At 39.8% G+C, this 18,658-nt stretch overlaps 1 protein-coding gene across 3 annotated transcripts in view; it reads right to left on the reverse strand.

The window, feature by feature from the left end:
• The window catches only part of dpf3 (double PHD fingers 3), a 32,089-nt gene that overhangs the window by 10,500 nt on the left and 2,931 nt on the right, over positions 1-18,658 (reverse strand). Inside the window, exons 2-7 of one of the 3 annotated variants that reach the window (XM_066677407.1) lie at positions 11,873-12,033; positions 9,470-9,577; positions 3,838-3,971; positions 3,394-3,489; positions 3,011-3,083; positions 485-526 (exon numbers count right to left, since the gene is read on the reverse strand). In XM_066677407.1, the coding sequence (XP_066533504.1) occupies positions 485-526; positions 3,011-3,083; positions 3,394-3,489; positions 3,838-3,971; positions 9,470-9,577; positions 11,873-12,033 (614 nt within the window). Of the gene's footprint in view, positions 1-484; positions 527-3,010; positions 3,084-3,393; positions 3,490-3,837; positions 3,975-9,469; positions 9,578-11,872; positions 12,034-18,658 lie in introns of all 3 variants that reach the window. The other 2 variants (XM_066677406.1, XM_066677408.1) reach the window with 2 other exon arrangements.

The raw sequence follows: 18,658 nt of genomic DNA on the forward strand, positions 1-18,658 counted from the left end.
ATAAGACTAACATTATCTGTTTTTTTACCAAATCTACAGGGTACTACTGGAATGAACAGCCATACTGATTGGGCTGCACTATGACTGGATCTTCAGAAACTCATAAAATGACCAAAGGCATCATGGAAGGCATGACACAAGATAAAATGGCAAAGGACTGTCAATGCATGCATGCCAACTGCGAGGCAAATGTTTTGGAGACATCCAGGGTCAAGATTTGGCAGCATAGCAGAGGTGTTAAAGATTTTTGCCACTGGCCATTACCTAATATTCAGAATAGCCATTAGCTTTAATCAACAGTGTCATTAGCCATGCATTCTAGCTTTAGCCAGGCAGAAAACAATACAGAGAAAGAAGAGAGATTAGCTCAGTGGTGGTCGGTTAAAAATAAAGTCCTCTTAATAGCAAATAGCTGTGGGAAGCCTTGTCATTCGTGCAGCCCTTAAAGTCCAAGCAAGAGGAAGATGACCACATGGCCGTATACCTGAGTCAGCAGTTTTTGAGTTATGCTTTTGTTTGTATCTGTCTGGAATAAGAGAAGACAGAAAGCAAAAGGAGAGACAAGAAAAACAAAAACAGATTTCATTCAAAGATGGTTCTGGAACCCAGATTGGTTTTGTTTGTTTACTTCCAAGTAGATTCATGCTATAAAAGACCACAGGTCTACTGTCCATGCTGAAATGGAAAAAAAAACCACAAGATGCAGCATTACTCCGAGTCAAAATACAAGCCATGTTCATACTCTGGAGGACTTTAAAGTGTGGTAGGGACCCACACTGATGCCCTTTGAGAACAAAATGTGAGGAATGCAATTTGAATTGACTGAAATTATATATGACAAATACATTTCTCCTGGTTGAGACTTTAAACACTTGGTATGTTGGTTCTGTACAGTGTACCTGCGTCCTGTTATCCAGTGTAAATATTTGGGTTGTATGTTAGCACTGCACAATATGGCATTCATATACACACACGGATCTGATCTTTCTCATACATACGTACACACACACACACACACACACACACAAGCACACAAATGTGATCACAATGTGTGCGTGACTGTCTTGAGATCAGGAGCTAAATCTGGGTGCATTCCGATCACAAATGCACAGACAACATCCAGACACAAAATTCTGTTTAATGCCAAAAAACCCACCAAAGTCTTGTAAATAAATCACAGTACAAAAAGAAAAGGTTTATTTTCAATTTGCACTGAACTGAGGCTATAGGAAAGTGGACTGCAATTGGTTGTAGCAGTAAAATCATTGTAGCAATATTTGTTTCATATTATTCCATTTTGAGATAATTGGCATTGGCCGATGCTTTTGCTCCCAAGGCCAGTTATCTAAAAATGCCTACAGGCACAGCCGCAGGAAGCCCCATCAGTTGGACTGCTGTGGAGCGATGTTAGCGCTCCCCTTTGTGTCCATTTCACCATTCTAAATGCAGACATTTGTGGATGGTATGAAACATGCATGGACATAATATTTCCTGAGAGAAAAAAGTAAGCCTTTAATTCCTATCTTTCAAAGCTCAATATATTTAATAGGCCACTCTTAATAACATTTATAATGTTTACTGTCTGTATAATCACATTGATTCTGGGCATTTAGTGAAAAAATGCAAGTAATGTTATTTGGGAATTGTAGTTTTAGCAGGCCTTTAATCAGCTAAACTAGCTAGCAAGCTTTGAGTGCTTAAATATCTATCGTTCACATCTCAACTTAACAGTCTGTTAACATAAGTGATTGATCTGAAAGTTTTAAGATACACATCGTTATTTACAGTTGGTTGCATTTGTTAACGGAAGATTTCACTTGTGTCTTTAACAGTCAGAAAGCTAGCATTAATATTATCAAATAATTTTATGTAACATTCAACATACAGCTTCTGCATTTTGCATTTGCACATGTTCCTGTGTGTGTGTGTGTGTGTGTGTGTATGTGTGTGCGTGTGTGTGCGCGCTCGCGTCTCTTTCCCTCTGCGTGTACACCAGTTTCGAGTAGTTAGCTTAACTATTTGAGAGGCATTATTTTCACCTCTAGTCACTTGTTAGATGATATGTGCAGGCTGTGTAAATAAAGTTTTTTTAATGTAAATATTTTTTATGTATATGATCACTTTGCTATTTGGCTTTTAATTGGATCTGTAAACAAACCTAAACAAACATTCAGAAGTATGTGTCTGAACAGTATTGTCAAGGTGGGGTAAAAGTCAGTTAGAGCTCTGTATTGTAACTCTCAATCTCTCTGCTAAAATGTTAAAATTCCTAAGAAATGACCATCGTCATTTCTAAATGTTAACATGTTTTACAATACAAATGTTAACAGTATTATGTTACGTATTGAATAATGCAGTTGAATTTCATTAATTAATACAAACATGCTAATGGCTAAGATAACCATGTATATTAGACTATAATGGAATAATGGACTGGTACATGACTTATCTAATAGCTACAGAAACAGAAATCTAATACCTTATGGATAGTTACTTAAAAATACTTATGGAAGATTTTATACTAGTTGTTTTTTTATTGCCTGTGGACATTCCTCTAGTTGATATGGTTTTTATTTAAAATAAGTACAGTGCAGAGTGTAAACAGCAGAGACTATGAAGACAATAATAGTGCTAAATAAATGTTCATTTAGGTTCAGCAATTTGTATCTAATTTATTATTATTAATTTGGCTTGTCAAAGCCAAATTACTGTTCGTCGAAATCTTATTATTATTATTATTTATTAAATAAATGATATTTTATCAGTTACACAAAAAAAAAAAACAACAAACAAAGAAAAAAAACCCATCACGATTATATTTCGGCCATTGGTCGCCCTGCTCTTTAAATATCGCATCGGCATTGGCCATTAACACACCCTAATCGGTCGACCACTAGTTCCTATGGTGCAGCTCTAGACTGTGGTGTGGTGATTATGGAGGAGCTGGCTGTGTGTAAAGCTGAAGGACATGAAGGCACATATGTGTTACGTGCAGTGAAGCAGCTCTTACTGTCACACACGTACGGCTTGTCCTGGTCATCGTTGGCAATGGCCTCGGTCCTCCTTCGGCCAGAACCACGGCTCTGAACAACACAGCAGACAATAATCACATTAATTAAAAATGTTATAAATTATTATTTTTGCTGAACCATTGCTTTTTTTTAATTTTCAACATCTAAAATGTCAGAAGCTTAGAAATAATGCTGTATATACAGAAAAATGTAATTAGCTGCGTAACTAATTATGTAAATAAATATGCAAGTATGGAATTACATTAATGGTTAATCTTCATTGTTGAGGGTTAAATGCAGGTTATTTTTCCTGCTGATTTCTCTCTTCTTCATGTAGCTCTACTTGTCTGTGTGTTTTGCTTTGATGTGCTGTGTCACTCACCCTGCCTTTGTTTCGCTGCTTCCTCTTTGGTGTGTCCACTTCAAAGTCCTCATCGTCATGGAAACAGTCCCCATTTTCCTCAGCTTCGAGCACCCTCTACATATCACAGGGAAAATATTTAAAGTTCAGACAGGAAACTGGATTACTTGATTTTATAGGATGATGCAATACAGAGACAAACAATAGCTTATTGGACAATTTGCTGTTATTTGGGGGGGGCCCTCATAGTTTCACTCGACTGTCTTCATCTCTGTGTTGGAGACTGGAGACAACAGAAATGTCAGGAGTGAGATGTAGCTCCATAAAACTAAACAACAACATAAACCACCACTAAGGCCTTAGCCAAAAATGCCCACTGAGAGAATAGACAACAATGGTTACAGATGCAAGGTATTTTATACAAGCAAAGTTGTGTGTGTGTGTGTGTGTGTGTGTGTGTGTTACCTGTATCTCCAGCAGTGTCTCCTCTTCTTTAGGGTTGCTACTGCTCCTCTTGTCCAAAATCCCCTCCCCTCTCAGCAGAGCCTCCAGAGCTGTAGCCTCAGATGGCACAGCTTCTTTCTTGGGCATTAGCTCAGCTTCTAAGAGAAAAAGCAAGAAGTGAAAAATGAGAGATATAGAGACAGAGTGAGAGAAAGAGAAGGAGATGGAGAGAGAGAGAGAAATGCAGAAAATAGAAACAGCGAGGATGGAAGAATAGATGGATATAAAAAAGGGATGTAGAAAGAAAGAAAAAAAGACATGATGGGAATGGGAGATGCAGAGAGAACAATGAAGTGAGGACAAGAGAGAAATGAGGGAGAGGAGGAAAAAAGAATAGTGTGAAAGAGAAAGGAAAGAAAGAAAAAGAAAAGGGGAGAAAGACGTGTGAAAAGATAGAGCTAAAAAATAGAGAGGTAAAAAGACAAAAGGTGTGTGTGTGTGTGGGGGACAGTTGGGTGAGCTTTGTCCTGGATGCACCTGCCCTTCATACATTTATTCTGTGCCGAGCTGATGACTGGCCTCATGAAAAGACAAAAGCCTCCAGGTGCTCAAAATAAAAGAGGGATAAGGGAGAGGTAGAGGACGAAAGAGACTCCAGAGCTTTGTTCTCTGAGGCTGGAGATGTTTAATCTCTGAAGCGATGGACATTACAGTGGCCAGCGTCTCTGTGCTGTACTTTGTACTCTCTCCAAAGCAAACGAACATATGTGTTGGATGAGGGTTTTTTTTTCTCCTGGTCTCTCTCGTTCTCTTTGTGTCTGGCTTTGCTGGGTCTCGTGGGAGATGCGCTGTCGCTCAGTGGTTGATTACACACGTCTCCTCAAGCTCTTCACACCGCACTCTCCACTCGCTAATCAGCAGCAAAGACAAAGAGCCTAATCCAGGAGAAATGCTCCAAATCATCACTCCAGCCTGCAATCCACTGCAACCTGAATGTAATTAAAATCACTTGATTGCATTTGCCAGTCAGGGTCTATCAAGGAATATACTGTAGTGTGGGTTCGTTTAGCATTATCACAGTATTTCAATCCTTGAATCATAATTAATAAGAGGTAAATATGGTGATGAACAAACAAACACTGTTCACTGCTCAGTGTATAACTTGCTTTGAGTTAATCGTTTTTAACATGTCATTAGAACGCATTTACACGTATTGTTTCTATCTGTACAGTCCAGAGCAGGTTATCCCCACCCATTCATATTGAAGTTATAAAGACTGTTTCAACCCTGGCCAGCTAATCACTACAGAGGGCCTTAAGATATTTTTGTCTGTCGACTGCTGTTTAGCTCCACCCATTGATGCTGAAAGTATAAAGAGTGTTTCAGCCCAGGTAGACATTTAACACTAGAGTCCACAGGCCTGTGCTATCCTTTAAGGCAGCTACAAAAACAACCTACATTGCTATGAGGAACACTGTCAGAGATACTGTCACTGTGGTGGTATCCTCAAAGGCACCTTCCTGAACCTTTAGTTAGGGAACGTAATTGTACCTTATGCTATTATAATTATACTTTTTGAAATTGTTTTGATTTCGTATGCCCAATTTCATCTCCAGGACTTCTGTAAATAATGATTACAGATATCTCCTCTCCTTCTGGAGAAGAGAATGTAATGTAGCTTTAGGGAACACCACTGTTGTATCTTTAAAGGTACATTTACACTGTTTATATCTTTAGGACCAATAATGTACCCCTAAAGGACCTTTTTTTCTGAGAGTGTATAAAGAGGGGTTTAGTGGATTTCAGGTTAAAAGAAAGAAAACATGGGATAATGTCAAGAAATAGAATGCGGCAGGTGTTGATTCAACATGTGTTTGAGGTTTAACATGACTTGCTTTAAGGAGTTGGTGTGTTCTCCCCGTGTCCGCGTGGGTTTCCTCCGGGTGCTTTGGTTTCCTCCCACAGTCCAAAAACACACGTTGGTATGTGGATTGGCGACTCAAAAGTGTCCATAGGTGTGAGTGTGTGAGTGAGTGTGTGTGTGTGTCTGTGTTGCCCTGTGAAGGACTGGCGCCCCCTCCAGGGTGTATTCCCGCCTTGCGCCCAATGATTCCAGGTAGGCTCTGGACACACCGCGACCCTGAATTGGATAAACAGTTACAGATAATGAATGAATGAATGAATGAATGAATGAATGACTGGCTTTATTCAGCGTATTTATCTGTGGTGAATAAAAGGAGTGAAAGTACTTGTTGCTCCATGAGGTATTTCTTTACAGTGCAGAGAGGCCCTTTAATTTCAGTGATCAATTTCTGAATTTATTTTGTTTAAGTTCTGAAATAAATATGCTCTGTTTACCCTGGAATTAATCACACGTGACTGTGTGTGTGTGTGTGTGTGTGAGTGCATGGTTATATAAACTCTAACCCTACTCCAAAACACACTGCAGTTTTTCACATTAACCTCTTGTTGCAACACAGCATTAGGTCTCTCTGCTGCAGGGCAATCACTCTGGCTGTTTTCCAGGATCAGGATTAAACTCACTGATGTTCAGATCTGGACTTCAATTTGAAGCCTTTCCATTCTTTTGGGACCCATAAGCCTGCCTTATTCTTCTGTAGCTCCTTAATGATAAAGCTAAATAATATTTACACTAAAGAATTCCCACTCCTTACAGGTAGTGATATTATGCCAGATGTTTGAACAGCTGCTTATACCAGCACTACTTCTGCTTTGTTACCTGGCTTTACCTCAACCTATGTTCCTAATAATGTTGCTATTACCAAATGTGTTCCACATGTGACTGGTTGTAATTTACTGCTCATGCAGTTGTCTGTTTGCATAGAATTTTTAATTTTTTTATCATTCATTCATTATCTGTAAGCTCTTATCCAGTTCAGGGTTGCGGTGTGTCCAGAGCCTACCTGGAATCAATGGCCGCAAGGCAGGAATACACCCTGGAGGGGGCGCCAGTCCTTCACAGGGCAACACACACTCACACACATTCACTCACACACTCACACCTACGGACACTTTTGAGTCGCCAATCCACCTACCAACGTGTGTTTTTGGACTGTGGGAGGAAACCAGAGCACCCGGAGGAAACCCATGCGGACACAGGGAGAACACACCAACTCCTCACAGACAGTCACCCGGAGCGGGAATCGAACCCACAACCTCCAGACCCCTGGAGCTGTGTGACTGTGACCACTACCTGCTAATATGAAAGTGACATAAAGCCAATGTAGTGACTGTATATTTTTAAAATAGAATTAAACTCCAGCATCTCTAGTCACTCATTACTTCAGAAGCTCATACAAACATTTCTAGAAACCTGCAGATGTAATATTCAGGACAATGCTGTGAAATGTAAGGTGTAATACAGCTAAGGCTTTGAGGGAAAAATTTCTTGTCAAACAAAAATCTATTAAATAATTTTAAACAAATTAATTAATTTGTAGTCGATGATTAATAAACATGTTTATGCTCCACATTGTAGGTCGCCTACATGGGGACAGCATATATAAAGTATGTTTAGACCTTGTGGCACATCCAGGCCACTATGTGTAACTGTCTGCTTCACTGGCATGAAGAAGGTTTGCTGGAGAAGACTGATTCTTGAAGTAAACATACACCAGGATAAACCTGCTGTGTTCACTGAGAGTAAACTGGTAAAAGGTAATATAGACATCCATTTATTATCATATATGGAGCTGTGACCGTGTTGGTCCCATCAACTGTACCTTTAGATCACACAACAGGGCTCTAAACCCACTGCTGTACCTTTTAAAGGTACATTTACAATGTCTGTACCTTGAGTGACCAATAATGTGCCTCTACTGTACCTTTTTTCTGCCAGTGTACTTTATAATATATAATACATTCTGTGATGTGTTCTGACAGGGCGGCACACAGCAGGTAGTGTCGCAGTCACACAGCTCCAGGGACCTAGAGGTTGTGTGTTCAAGTCCCACTCCCAGTGACTCTCTGTGAGGAGTGTGGTGTGTTCTCTCTGTGTCCGCATGGGTTTCCTCCGGGTGCTTCGGTTTTCTCCCGCAGTCCAAAAACACACGTTGGTAGGTGGATTGGCAACTCAAAAGTGTCCGTAGGTGTGAGTGTGAGTATGTGTCGCCCTGTCAAGGACTGGCGCCCCCTCCAGGGTGTGATAAACACATATGCATTTCTGAGCTGGAAGTTTTGGGGTAATCATGTGTATTTACTTTATCATAACTGTCACTGCACACAGTATGAGCCCATTGGTGTGTTTACCTCCAGTCAAATAGTTCCTATCAATGACATGTCCATGCTTATGAAAGCAGAGGGAAGACAGTTTTCCACAATGTGGAACAGCAGAGCTGTGACTTACTGTGATAATTCTAATCTGGGCATTGGGCCTGTTCCAGTTAGAATTCCTTTAAAAAATGGCAATATCATAGTAACTGCAAGTCTTTTTAAATTCTGAGGTGACAATTACTATATAATTAACCCATAATAGGATAGGGTTTTGCTGTAACTTTGATATACAGACATTTTTGTTTATATGTGAAAATACAGTGAATTAAATCGATATTCCAGATGTATTGAGTGTCGAGTCAGCATTTCTAAATTTCTTCTGTTTGTTTGTGATGTAAAAAATGGCACAACCATGTGAAATGGAAGCATTTGGGTTTGGTTTCCTTAAGTAAAGTATCTCCTCTTTCTTAGTTCTTAGAGTTTTGAGCTTCTCTCAGGGTTTCTTGTTAATGTTGGTCATGTTTATAGTGGCAGAGCTGGGCAAAATCATTCTTTTGAAAAGTAAGATACAGTGAGTTGATATTTAAAACTTGGAAAAGGACAGGATCTCCGGCCTGCTCCAGCCAAGATGCAATTTTGCAGGACAGCTTTGTTTGCATTCCACAGCTCCGGTATCCTCACAGGCCTTATATAAATCTTGTAGACAAATGCAGTTGTGTCATAAATCCTCCGTCTATAATGTGTCTTCCCTTGCTTTTGTGAGAGATTTGGAATTTCTGGGTTACAATTACATTCACATGTAGAGCATTGGCAGATGTTCATTTCCAGACTGTCTGTCTTAGACTAATGGAGCTAAAAGAGACTTGCCCAACGCTTCTCATTGTTAGAGCATGGGGTTTCTCCCTGAGCTGGGAATCAAACACCAATCAGCTGAGTGAAAGGCAGTGTTGTTACCCAACAACACCAACTGGGTTCTCAGTGAAAGGAGTCCTTCTAGAAGGCAGTATTATATTGCTGATGAGAGCCAAGAAAACAATGCTTTGGGCTTCCTTCAGAAACAGACTGCCCTTTTATTCCCTCTTATCAAATTCCACAAGCTCTATCAAACCCTGCCCTCCCCAACAACAAGCACCAACACCAACTAAACCTCGCTTACATTCTAACGCTGCATGGCCGAATGATTTAAGGGGCCCAGTCAGGGCACACAGGAGAGAGAGAGAGAGAGAGAGAGAGAGAGTGAAAGAAAGGGTAATGAAAGCCAGATGGGGCCAATGCTACAGTCCCTGAATGACCATGGAGAAAAGGAAGGGGAGAAAGAGAGGGAAAGAGAGGAGAAGGAAATATGAACCCAAGGTGTAAAGCATGGGAGGGAGTGTGTGTCTGCGTGAATGTGTGAGAAACCCTTCTCTTATGCTCATACCAAGCCTGAGTTCACACAGTCGAAGCTGTGGGTCGATGGGAGGATGAAGCCGCCTCTTCTTTCTCCAGCAGCGGGCCGGGTATGTGTACATCTGACCCGCAGCCAGTCCTGCACAGGCACAAATATGTTCAAAATGTTTTAACAAATATTAAAGATTACACTACTGCTTGCTATATTATGTGTACCTAATGGTAATGTGCAATTAACATTATAAAACCATGTAAACAGCAGTGCCTAGAACTGTTTTTACACAATGGAGCATGAGTAAGAGTTTGTTATGTCTAATAATAAAACCACTTCGCTTGAGTATTGCCAATTCCTTCTACCAAAAAAAGTAGCATTTAACAGATCACAACTGATCAAGGCAGTTAGGGTTTAACTGTCTTATGTCACTGTGTTGGGAGCATGGGCAGGCCTCAAATATTTTGGAGGAAGCATGTGTTTGTTGATAGAGTAGTGTGACTTAGATAGCGTAGATAAAAGTTGGAACTCACAATGAATAAACTGGGGAGAAAAATTGGATAGGAATAAATATAAACTGTGAGAAATATAACACCCTAGTGTAACTTCTCACTGGGCTTAAACACAGTTCAGATGGACAGTCCATTATGTCTACAAAGAAATAATTCATTTTCTGAAAACGTCTCGGCACTCTCCATTGCTCTGTGCAAGGATTTGTTCAGTTCCATCAGCAGCTCACCTCATGTACTTTCATAAATTACTGTTTAAATAAACTAGGCTATAGTTCATTTAACGTATATTTCACTATTTACAGCTTTACAACGTCCAAATGCTTTCAGCATCATGAAATGACCTAGTTTCAAAAACACAATTCATAACTGAAATCAGAATAGGGCTATGCAGCCGTTACTAAATTGTTTATATTTATGGTATGTACTGCATAAAAATCCTGCAGTTAATAGGACTGAACTAGACTCATGTTTCAGAGAGAGAGAGAGAGAGAGAGAGAGAGAGAGAGAGAGAGACTGAGAGAGAGATAAGCCCTAAATAAAAATATGCAATAAACACTGGTTTACCACAAAGTACAGGGTGTGTCTAAGAGGCTTTAGTATGCAAGATGTTGATTCTATTTGCGTCCAGCTCTCAGCAGCATATTGTCCATTTTGGCAGAAAATGCTACCGTCTAAATATCAACAGCGGCTCTCTCCAGGTCACGAGGAACACAACGCTGTGGCGAAGTGTCTGTCTTTTACAGAAATCTATTCGGTCGTAACAACCTTAAATCCTTAAGCTAAAGAATTTTGCAAATATGAGGTAATATATTACAAAAAGGAGCTCAAATAGACATAAGATAATATAAATATATATATAAAGAGATAATACTATAATATTAGCTTAAGAAAATGTGCAAAGAACTGGACGTCAGACGACTGGTGTGCAACACCAAGCTAATGTAATATAATGTGTGGTTATTACAATGTTAAGTAGGTATAAGAGAGAGCCTCCACAAAACAAAAACACACTTCCTGTGTCTATTTGAAAAGGTGTTAAAGAAATACAATCAGATAAAATCTCTAAGCCTTGATCTTGTTTGCATTCTAAAGGAAAACTAAGAAGGGTGTGTGTAGCAAAGCTCTCTTTATCCAAATACTTGTGGTAGGATCAACCATTGTGGACTACATGGAATGCCAATTGAAGGCTGACAATTTGTTCTGAAGAATATTTGAATGTTTTAGAACTGATTAGAACTGGTTTTTCGCTATATGTCTTAGAGGGCAAGAGAAATTACTAACACATTTATCTTTTCATATTACTTCATTATGTAAACGCAAGGAGGTATTAGTGAGTTTGAGGCAGGACCACCCCAACAGGAACAGCCCCTTCTGTTTTACTGGATCACAGAACAGCACAGATAATTACTTCACATACTAATCTATTGAGTGGACTTCTAATTGTGTTCTAACTGTGATTTTCTTCACATACCATTGTGGTAGTATGCAGGTTGGAACACAGCCTCTGTTTTCATTGATTTGTGATGGCCTATGCTGATAGGAGGAGAATAAAACAACAAAATGGCCAGCCAAGTTTTCTGGCTCTGTGACCTCCTGGAGCTGCACTGGTGCGATTAGGACTCACTCCACAAGTAATGTGAATAACAATAGTGATTGACTAGTCTGCGATGCTAGCCTACATTATGTCTGTTAGCTAACTTCACACATCTGGGCAATTAGTATTCTTCACTTAGCGTTAGCAGATGCATTAGCAGATACACCTTGGACGAAGTGTGTGTTTCCTGACATCCATAGTCTACTGTTAATTAACTAGACCGTTTGGTGCAAATCTGTGTATAGAGTTGATCATAATTATACTATACACAGTGGTACAAGATATTATTTATCTACAAATTAATTAATGTTTGGTAAGGCCTTTGAGCTCTTGTACCTGGTCCCCTGTGGCGTTTCTCCATCCAGATGTAGCAGTTGTTCTGAGCCACACCGGTCTGTGAGTCCAGGAAGGGCATTCGGACACTGCGTTCAGCACACAGACGAGCATTATAGCTGCGACAGTGCTCAATGGCCTCCTTATAGAACTGGTCACCAAGTCTGGAAAGAGGAACAACGCTTATATAAAAACACAAACCTGCAAGCAGCACTTTGGTAATATTTGTCTGTTCTCTGCACTGTTTTTGAGCTTTAAAATATGTTTTTCTAATTCAGCAGATATACAAGTGTTGTCAATTACACTGTCATTAAAACATGATGCAATCTGAAGTAATTCAACTGAAATATACTTTAATAATTACAGTAACAACAATGTTATCATAATCCAAATCAAGTATTTGCTCATTTGTTCTGGTTCACATTCCCTGCATCACACTTAAATAATCTACTCAGACTGATGAACTGAACTGAACTGAGTTGAACTCAGAGATTCAGTGAGTGAGAGATATATTCCCCTGTTGTAAATACAAACGTATCTACAATATAAAACCCAGAACACTCCAGTGGTTGTTCTGCAGAATCGCAAGAGGCACAGATATTTATGCTGTTTCATTTATGTTCATGTTGTATTGTAGTCTGCCAGCAGCATTCCTCTATTCATTCAATCACCACCAGTAGTTTGGGTTTTCATATGGAAGATGTATTATGTTCTTAAACACACATACAAACCATTATTCAGATGCTTTCACGTTAACAATGTATAAAATGTCATAGTAATACTCCAATGTTCTTCTAACAATTCAGAATTTTTTTGTAAATACTTTGGTGTGTTCTCTCTGTGTCCGCGTGGGTTTCTTCCAGGTGCTCCTGTTTCCTCCCACGGTCCAAAAACACACGTTCGTAGGTGGATTGGTGACTCAAAAGTGTCCGTAGGTGTGAGTGTGTGTGTCTGTGTCGCCCTGTGAGGGACTGGCGCCCCCACCAAGGTGTGGTCCTGCCTAGCGCCCAGTGATTCCGGTTAGGCACCAGACCCACCGCGACCCTGAACTGGATAAGAGCTTACAGATAATGAATGAATAAATGAATTAATGAATTATTATTATTATTATTATAGCTAATCAGTGGACAACATGCTGGTAAACTGGAGTGGTCCAACAGGGAATTCTTGATTGGCATTATATGACATCTCTATTTTTACTGGGGAACATTTAGAGTATGACGGAAAGCTAAAATAGAGCCTCCTTTGCTGGGCATGAGCCAGCTGAATGCGTCCTGTCTCGATTAGATCAGCCTTGTTTTGGGTTAGGGGATGCACAGTTATGTGAGGAATGTTGGGCTGGACAAAGCAGAATACTCCGATCCAGCAGAAGGACACAAAGGGCCTCAGTGTTCAGAGAGAGAGAGAGAGAGAGTGTGTGTTTGGGAGAAACTGAGGGGAAAGAGAGAGAGAGAGAGTGGGAGAAACAGGGTAAACAGGTAGGAAAGTAGGCAGCGTGTTTTTCAAGAGTGAAATGGAGCAGGCAAAGTAATGTGATAAGCTAACAAAGCCTTGTATTTATATGCAAACAGGAAAACAGGTCTCACATTCATGGCTACAACGAGGAGTTATCAAGAAATCTGATTTGATTTGGCTTTTTTATATAAAAATATTATAATGGAATACATCATGCTGAAGTATGCAAAACATTTGGGAACGTCTGGTCCAATTGACACTTTCTGGAGTTGCTCCAGATCATTATAAATAAACAGATTCTACATAGAACACGTTTGGAATGCACAATAAACAAAGAAAAAAATTATGATATATTTAAAAACATTAGATATATACAGAGTGTGGACTAAAACCTGTAGAAAAAGGAGCATAACTAAGTAAACACTGTATATAATGTGCTTCACAAAACGTGTAATTTGAGAGGTTTGAAAATTCCTGCGATGATCATATCTGCATAACTTAGCTTGTATCTGATATGCATCAGCTTTGCAAAGTTTAGAAGTAAAACTAAAAGGTTTCCTGCTTAGCTTTTGTGTATCTTTGTCCCCCCTGTCCCCTCATCCTTTTTCTACCTCCCCCTGTGTCTACATTTCCTGTGTGCATTATTTTCTTCACTGAACAGAAATTGCCTGCTAGAGACTGTGGAACGCATTATAATACTTGCTCACATAATAAAGAACACAACCTGTGAGCTGTGATCAGGTTAGTAGTCATTGACCAGTGCTCTGACTTACTCCTGTGACACTTGCTTTTTGCTGTTGATCTAGGATCACATTCCTTTACTCCAACCACAACTGTAGAGTTTTGGGGATGAACGGGGAAAAAATGGTCACAAAGTAGTAGCAAAGGTCCTTTTATCAACACCATCACAAGGGAAAAATGAAGCCTCCGTGATCACTGGGCGTAACATCATTTCCCAATCTCATCTTCTAAGAAGATACACGAAGAACTACAACACTCATGTTTAGGCAGATGAGTCTCGAATACTCAACAACATAACCACTTTTACAACAGTCTGTGATTTTAAAGACCAGGGAGAGGGGCTCTGTTTACACTGCTGTCATTCCAACAGCCACAGAAAGCTTCCAGAGGGCAGTGTTCAGTGTCCGCTGTTCCAATCGGAGATGTCCGTTACTGCTCACTACAGCTGAGGCCTCTTCTGTTTGGAACAGGAAAGGCTTTTCAGATGCAAATAGCCCTTGAGGGTCTCTCTTAGGACAAGTGTTGCTGAATAATCATTGGCTTAGGGAGGTGTGCCTCAAAGTATTGTTGATCCTTTGGCAATCCAATTGCATTGAGCTTGCTAATCAGCACTGAATTTTAATGAAATACAGACTGTACAACTCAATATGGATATGAATATGGTTTTGCACCTACACAGCACCTCGATGGAAAATGAACTATTCTAAGAGAAAGCAGGATTTAATGGCACTCAACATCAAGGACATTAGGGAGGTCAAGTACTGATGTGGGATGATTAATTTTGGATTGCAACAGCCACTCCACTAGAGCTAGTACATCACTGCATCGAACACAGTTCCACTGTTCCACAGCCAAACACAGGGGGATTTAGATCCCTCTAAGCCAGACTTGGCATTAGGAATCATAGCCTTTTGCTTCACATCATTCTCTATTTATTCTAAACTTCAAACAGCGAACCCGAAATTTCCATCTCTGCAACCTGATCACTTCTTCTTCATTCCTCAGTGTCGGACTCTTTAAAACATGTGCTCTGTCTGCACAGCAACCAGACTTTAAACATCAACATCGTCCTGTGCAACCTTTTACTTCTCCATTTTACCCAGGGTTTGAGAACCAAGGCTGTAATGTATTGTCGCTGTCCAAAGAACAAGAAGTATCTATAAAATAGTAACTTACAAAGAGAAGGACAAAACGTTCTTAACTTTCAGTGGAACTCAGTGTAAAAAAAATTTCCAAGAGCATTTCTATTGGCTCATTTGTCATGAAATTTCCATAAAATGCAAAGGACAGCCGCTGTGTTCAAATTATGTCTTAAACTAAAAATGGAGACAATGAGGATATTTAATTTATGAAATGACGTTGCTGTTGTACAGCTACAAAATACAATAAGAGAGTCAATAAGAGAAAACGTATTTTGCTGCATTTAACACTATTTTATCAACTGTTTATAATGGATGTTAGTTCTGGACAGTACTGGATCATATCACTGTCACTGAGAAGAAAACATGAGTCTGTGATGGATGATAAATGGAGAAATTACGATAATTCACTTGTAACATATTTTACTTAGTATCTCGATACACGGTAATATTATCATAGTGAGATATAATCGTCCATGCTAACAAAATCACGTCCTAATTCATGTTGTAACCAACACAGGGCCATCCATGTCCATGGCTTTATGCCCTCTGGGTGTATTTTCTTCAAAAGACATCTTCTTAATGTCTTGCGCATAACGTTATGCTTCAGACAATCAGAGAGAGAGAGAGAGAGAGAGAGAGAGAGAGAGCAGCGATCCACTGCAGTCCAATAGCTTTCTGAGAGTTTGGAGACTGAGTGCGGGAGACTAACGTGCACTAGCCTCATTACACACTCATTAATCCAATTGAAAATTAATTAATTTGTGCTGCTGTGGAGTCATTAGAGCAGTGAGCCGCTCTATGGAACTGAACGGCTGCCTAATTTGTGACAAGTGATTCTGATGAGATTCCTGATTAAAATAATGACAACTGATGAATTTGCAAAAGGCCTAGACAGTAATCCAGTGATTAGACATTTTAATGTAAGACTTGATTGCGGTCCCTAATTAGCGACTTGTTTGTTCTATAAAGGGAAATGTACTCATGCTGTAGAAGACCACCAGGTTCTTTCTACAAAGCACCATTCCTTTAGAGAAAACATGGCCCACAAAATATATAAGTTTGCAGTAAAACATATATATAGTTGCTATGAATCGATACGTATTATGGTTCCCCTTTTAATAGTAATTTCAATAGTATTTTTTTAAATTAAGTACGTTTTTTTGAGTCAGAACTAAGAGTGTTCACTCTAGAGTCAATGATTCGACAACAAACTGTAATGATGATTTTTTAATAAGCTTCTAAAGACAGTTCGTCTGTCGTAAACATTACAGTGAAGATTAGGAAAAATCGAAACCGCAAAACGTAAAAGGTACCAGCAGTGAGCAGCTTTAGTCAGGAAGCCTGTAAATAATGAACGGTTCATGAACCAGGACCCTGTGGCAGGTACCGGATTGTTTCTTTGTGGCCAGTAATATCCCATTTCCTTTAATCTTTACACATCTGTCCACATGCAAATCTGTCGTCTGTCATTCTTCAAATGCTTTTAGACATAAGGTTTGCTGCTGTTTTTTTGCAAAACACCTTTTACAACTCAATATTTCACACTCCGCACATTTGTAATGTATTCAGCAAGTCGTTTGACATTTAGTTTGTGATATATCAGCACTTCCTCTGGGGCTGGCAAGAGAAAGAGAGGCTGTATTCAGAAAAGCGATGAAGAATCTGAGGAAAATGTCTGTTGGCCTGAAAGTAGTCTATAACAATAGGTATATAAAATATCATAAATGATTTGTTCTGACCTGTTTTTCTGATCCTTCTTAGGATATCATCTACATTGAATAGGGGAAACCCCACTGCCTTAAATAAAGGAAGGAGCCGTGAACAAGGGGCAAGGCTGAAGTCGAGCAAAAGCGTGGAGGTTCGGGAGCTGCTGGAAAGGTTTTTTTTTTTTCCATATGCTTTGTCAAGAGGATAAGGGAGGGGCCAAAGGTCATGTTCCCCCAGGCTCTGCCACACTCCGCTTTTCAGCAGACAGAGAACAGAACGAAAGGTGCGTGTTAGATAGACAGGGTCGATTTTTATTTGGTTTGTTTCTTTTCATTGTGTTTTTAAGGCCTGGAGCGGATCTGGGAGCTCAGTTTTGGAGAGTAAAGTTATTGCTGTTGATCCTTGGGGAGCATGGTACAGTAAAAAAAACTGATAAAAACCATGTGGGTGTGTGCGTTGCACCCAGTCTTACTCTCACACTCAAAGCAAACATGTGCAGGCTCCATGTGCAGCACAGGAAAAGGGCAAAGCAATGTGTTCTCTTTTTCTGGCACAAGCCCCAGTTATTTTTTTCTGCCGGTACAAACACAAAGGATTTCAGGCTCCTCTGTGTTTTTAATGCGCCGCTGATATAAGAACCAAAATTCATCCAGACAGACGACTCCCCCATAGAGCCGCTTACACGCAACCTGGGGGAGGGGTGCAGACAGGGACCCCCCCCCCCCCCCTCCCCGCCCCATATCCCCATCAAATCTTTAGCCTAGCCTCAATATTTCCCCCCTTTCCTCAGCCCCTTCAATCTGTGTGGATTTGAATGTCTTCATTCTCCTGTTATAACCATGGAAATCATCAATGTCCAAACAAAAACATCTCTCTTACTTTTTATACAAAAATTAAAAATGGGATTTTGTTTGACAACTTTAAATGGCTTACGCAAATATGGACCATCACTCTTAACCCATTCTTTATGTGAAATCTAGCGTAAAGGCTTCTCAGAACAGCAGCAAACAATGACAAACTTCCTCTTAATATCCTGATTTCCCAAACACTTTGGAGCAGCAGGTGTCCACAAATCTTTGGATGTACTGTGTATCTAGGGGTGTCCCAGTAATTTGATTATACAGGCTAAACTATACTGAAGGGAACACCTACGTCAGCAATATGTGCATCTAACAGTAGCTGAATTCACTCATTAGATAGATTTGGCTACAAAACATTAGCCTAATTCTTAAGACTCTGCTTAATACTAGAGGAGTAGGAAAGCCACCATTCAAAGATGTAACAACAAGATTTCCACAGTGCAAAGGATCTAACAAAGTCAGAGTGTTTCGAGAGAAGTACAACTTTTTCACAGGCACTTGATGATGTTCCTTAATAATGCAGTAAGTGAAACTGGTGACAGAGAACAACAGAAAACAAACAACACTTCCACACATTTCTGGAATAACAGCTTTGTACAACACTGAACAAATGTCAGACATCATTTTCAGCATTTAGACTGGCCGTGCTTTGCTTTTTAAGAGAAATCTGCAGGAATATTTTCCCACACCTCTAAAATTCAGTCTTAGAAACTGGTTTCCGTTTCTGAGCTCAAGGTTCAAAAATATCCTGTGATGCTCTATATATATATATGAGTAGATGAGTGGCCCAGCAAGCCTTATAGTGTTGCTAAGAGTGCCATTTTTCTGTCTTTATTGAATTAGTTTTTCACTTATGGCACTCCTTTGTTTTTCTCTCACAAATA

The sequence above is a fragment of the Hoplias malabaricus genome, chromosome 7 (genome assembly GCF_029633855.1).
Source record: "Hoplias malabaricus isolate fHopMal1 chromosome 7, fHopMal1.hap1, whole genome shotgun sequence".
Lineage (NCBI taxonomy): Eukaryota > Metazoa > Chordata > Actinopteri > Characiformes > Erythrinidae > Hoplias > Hoplias malabaricus.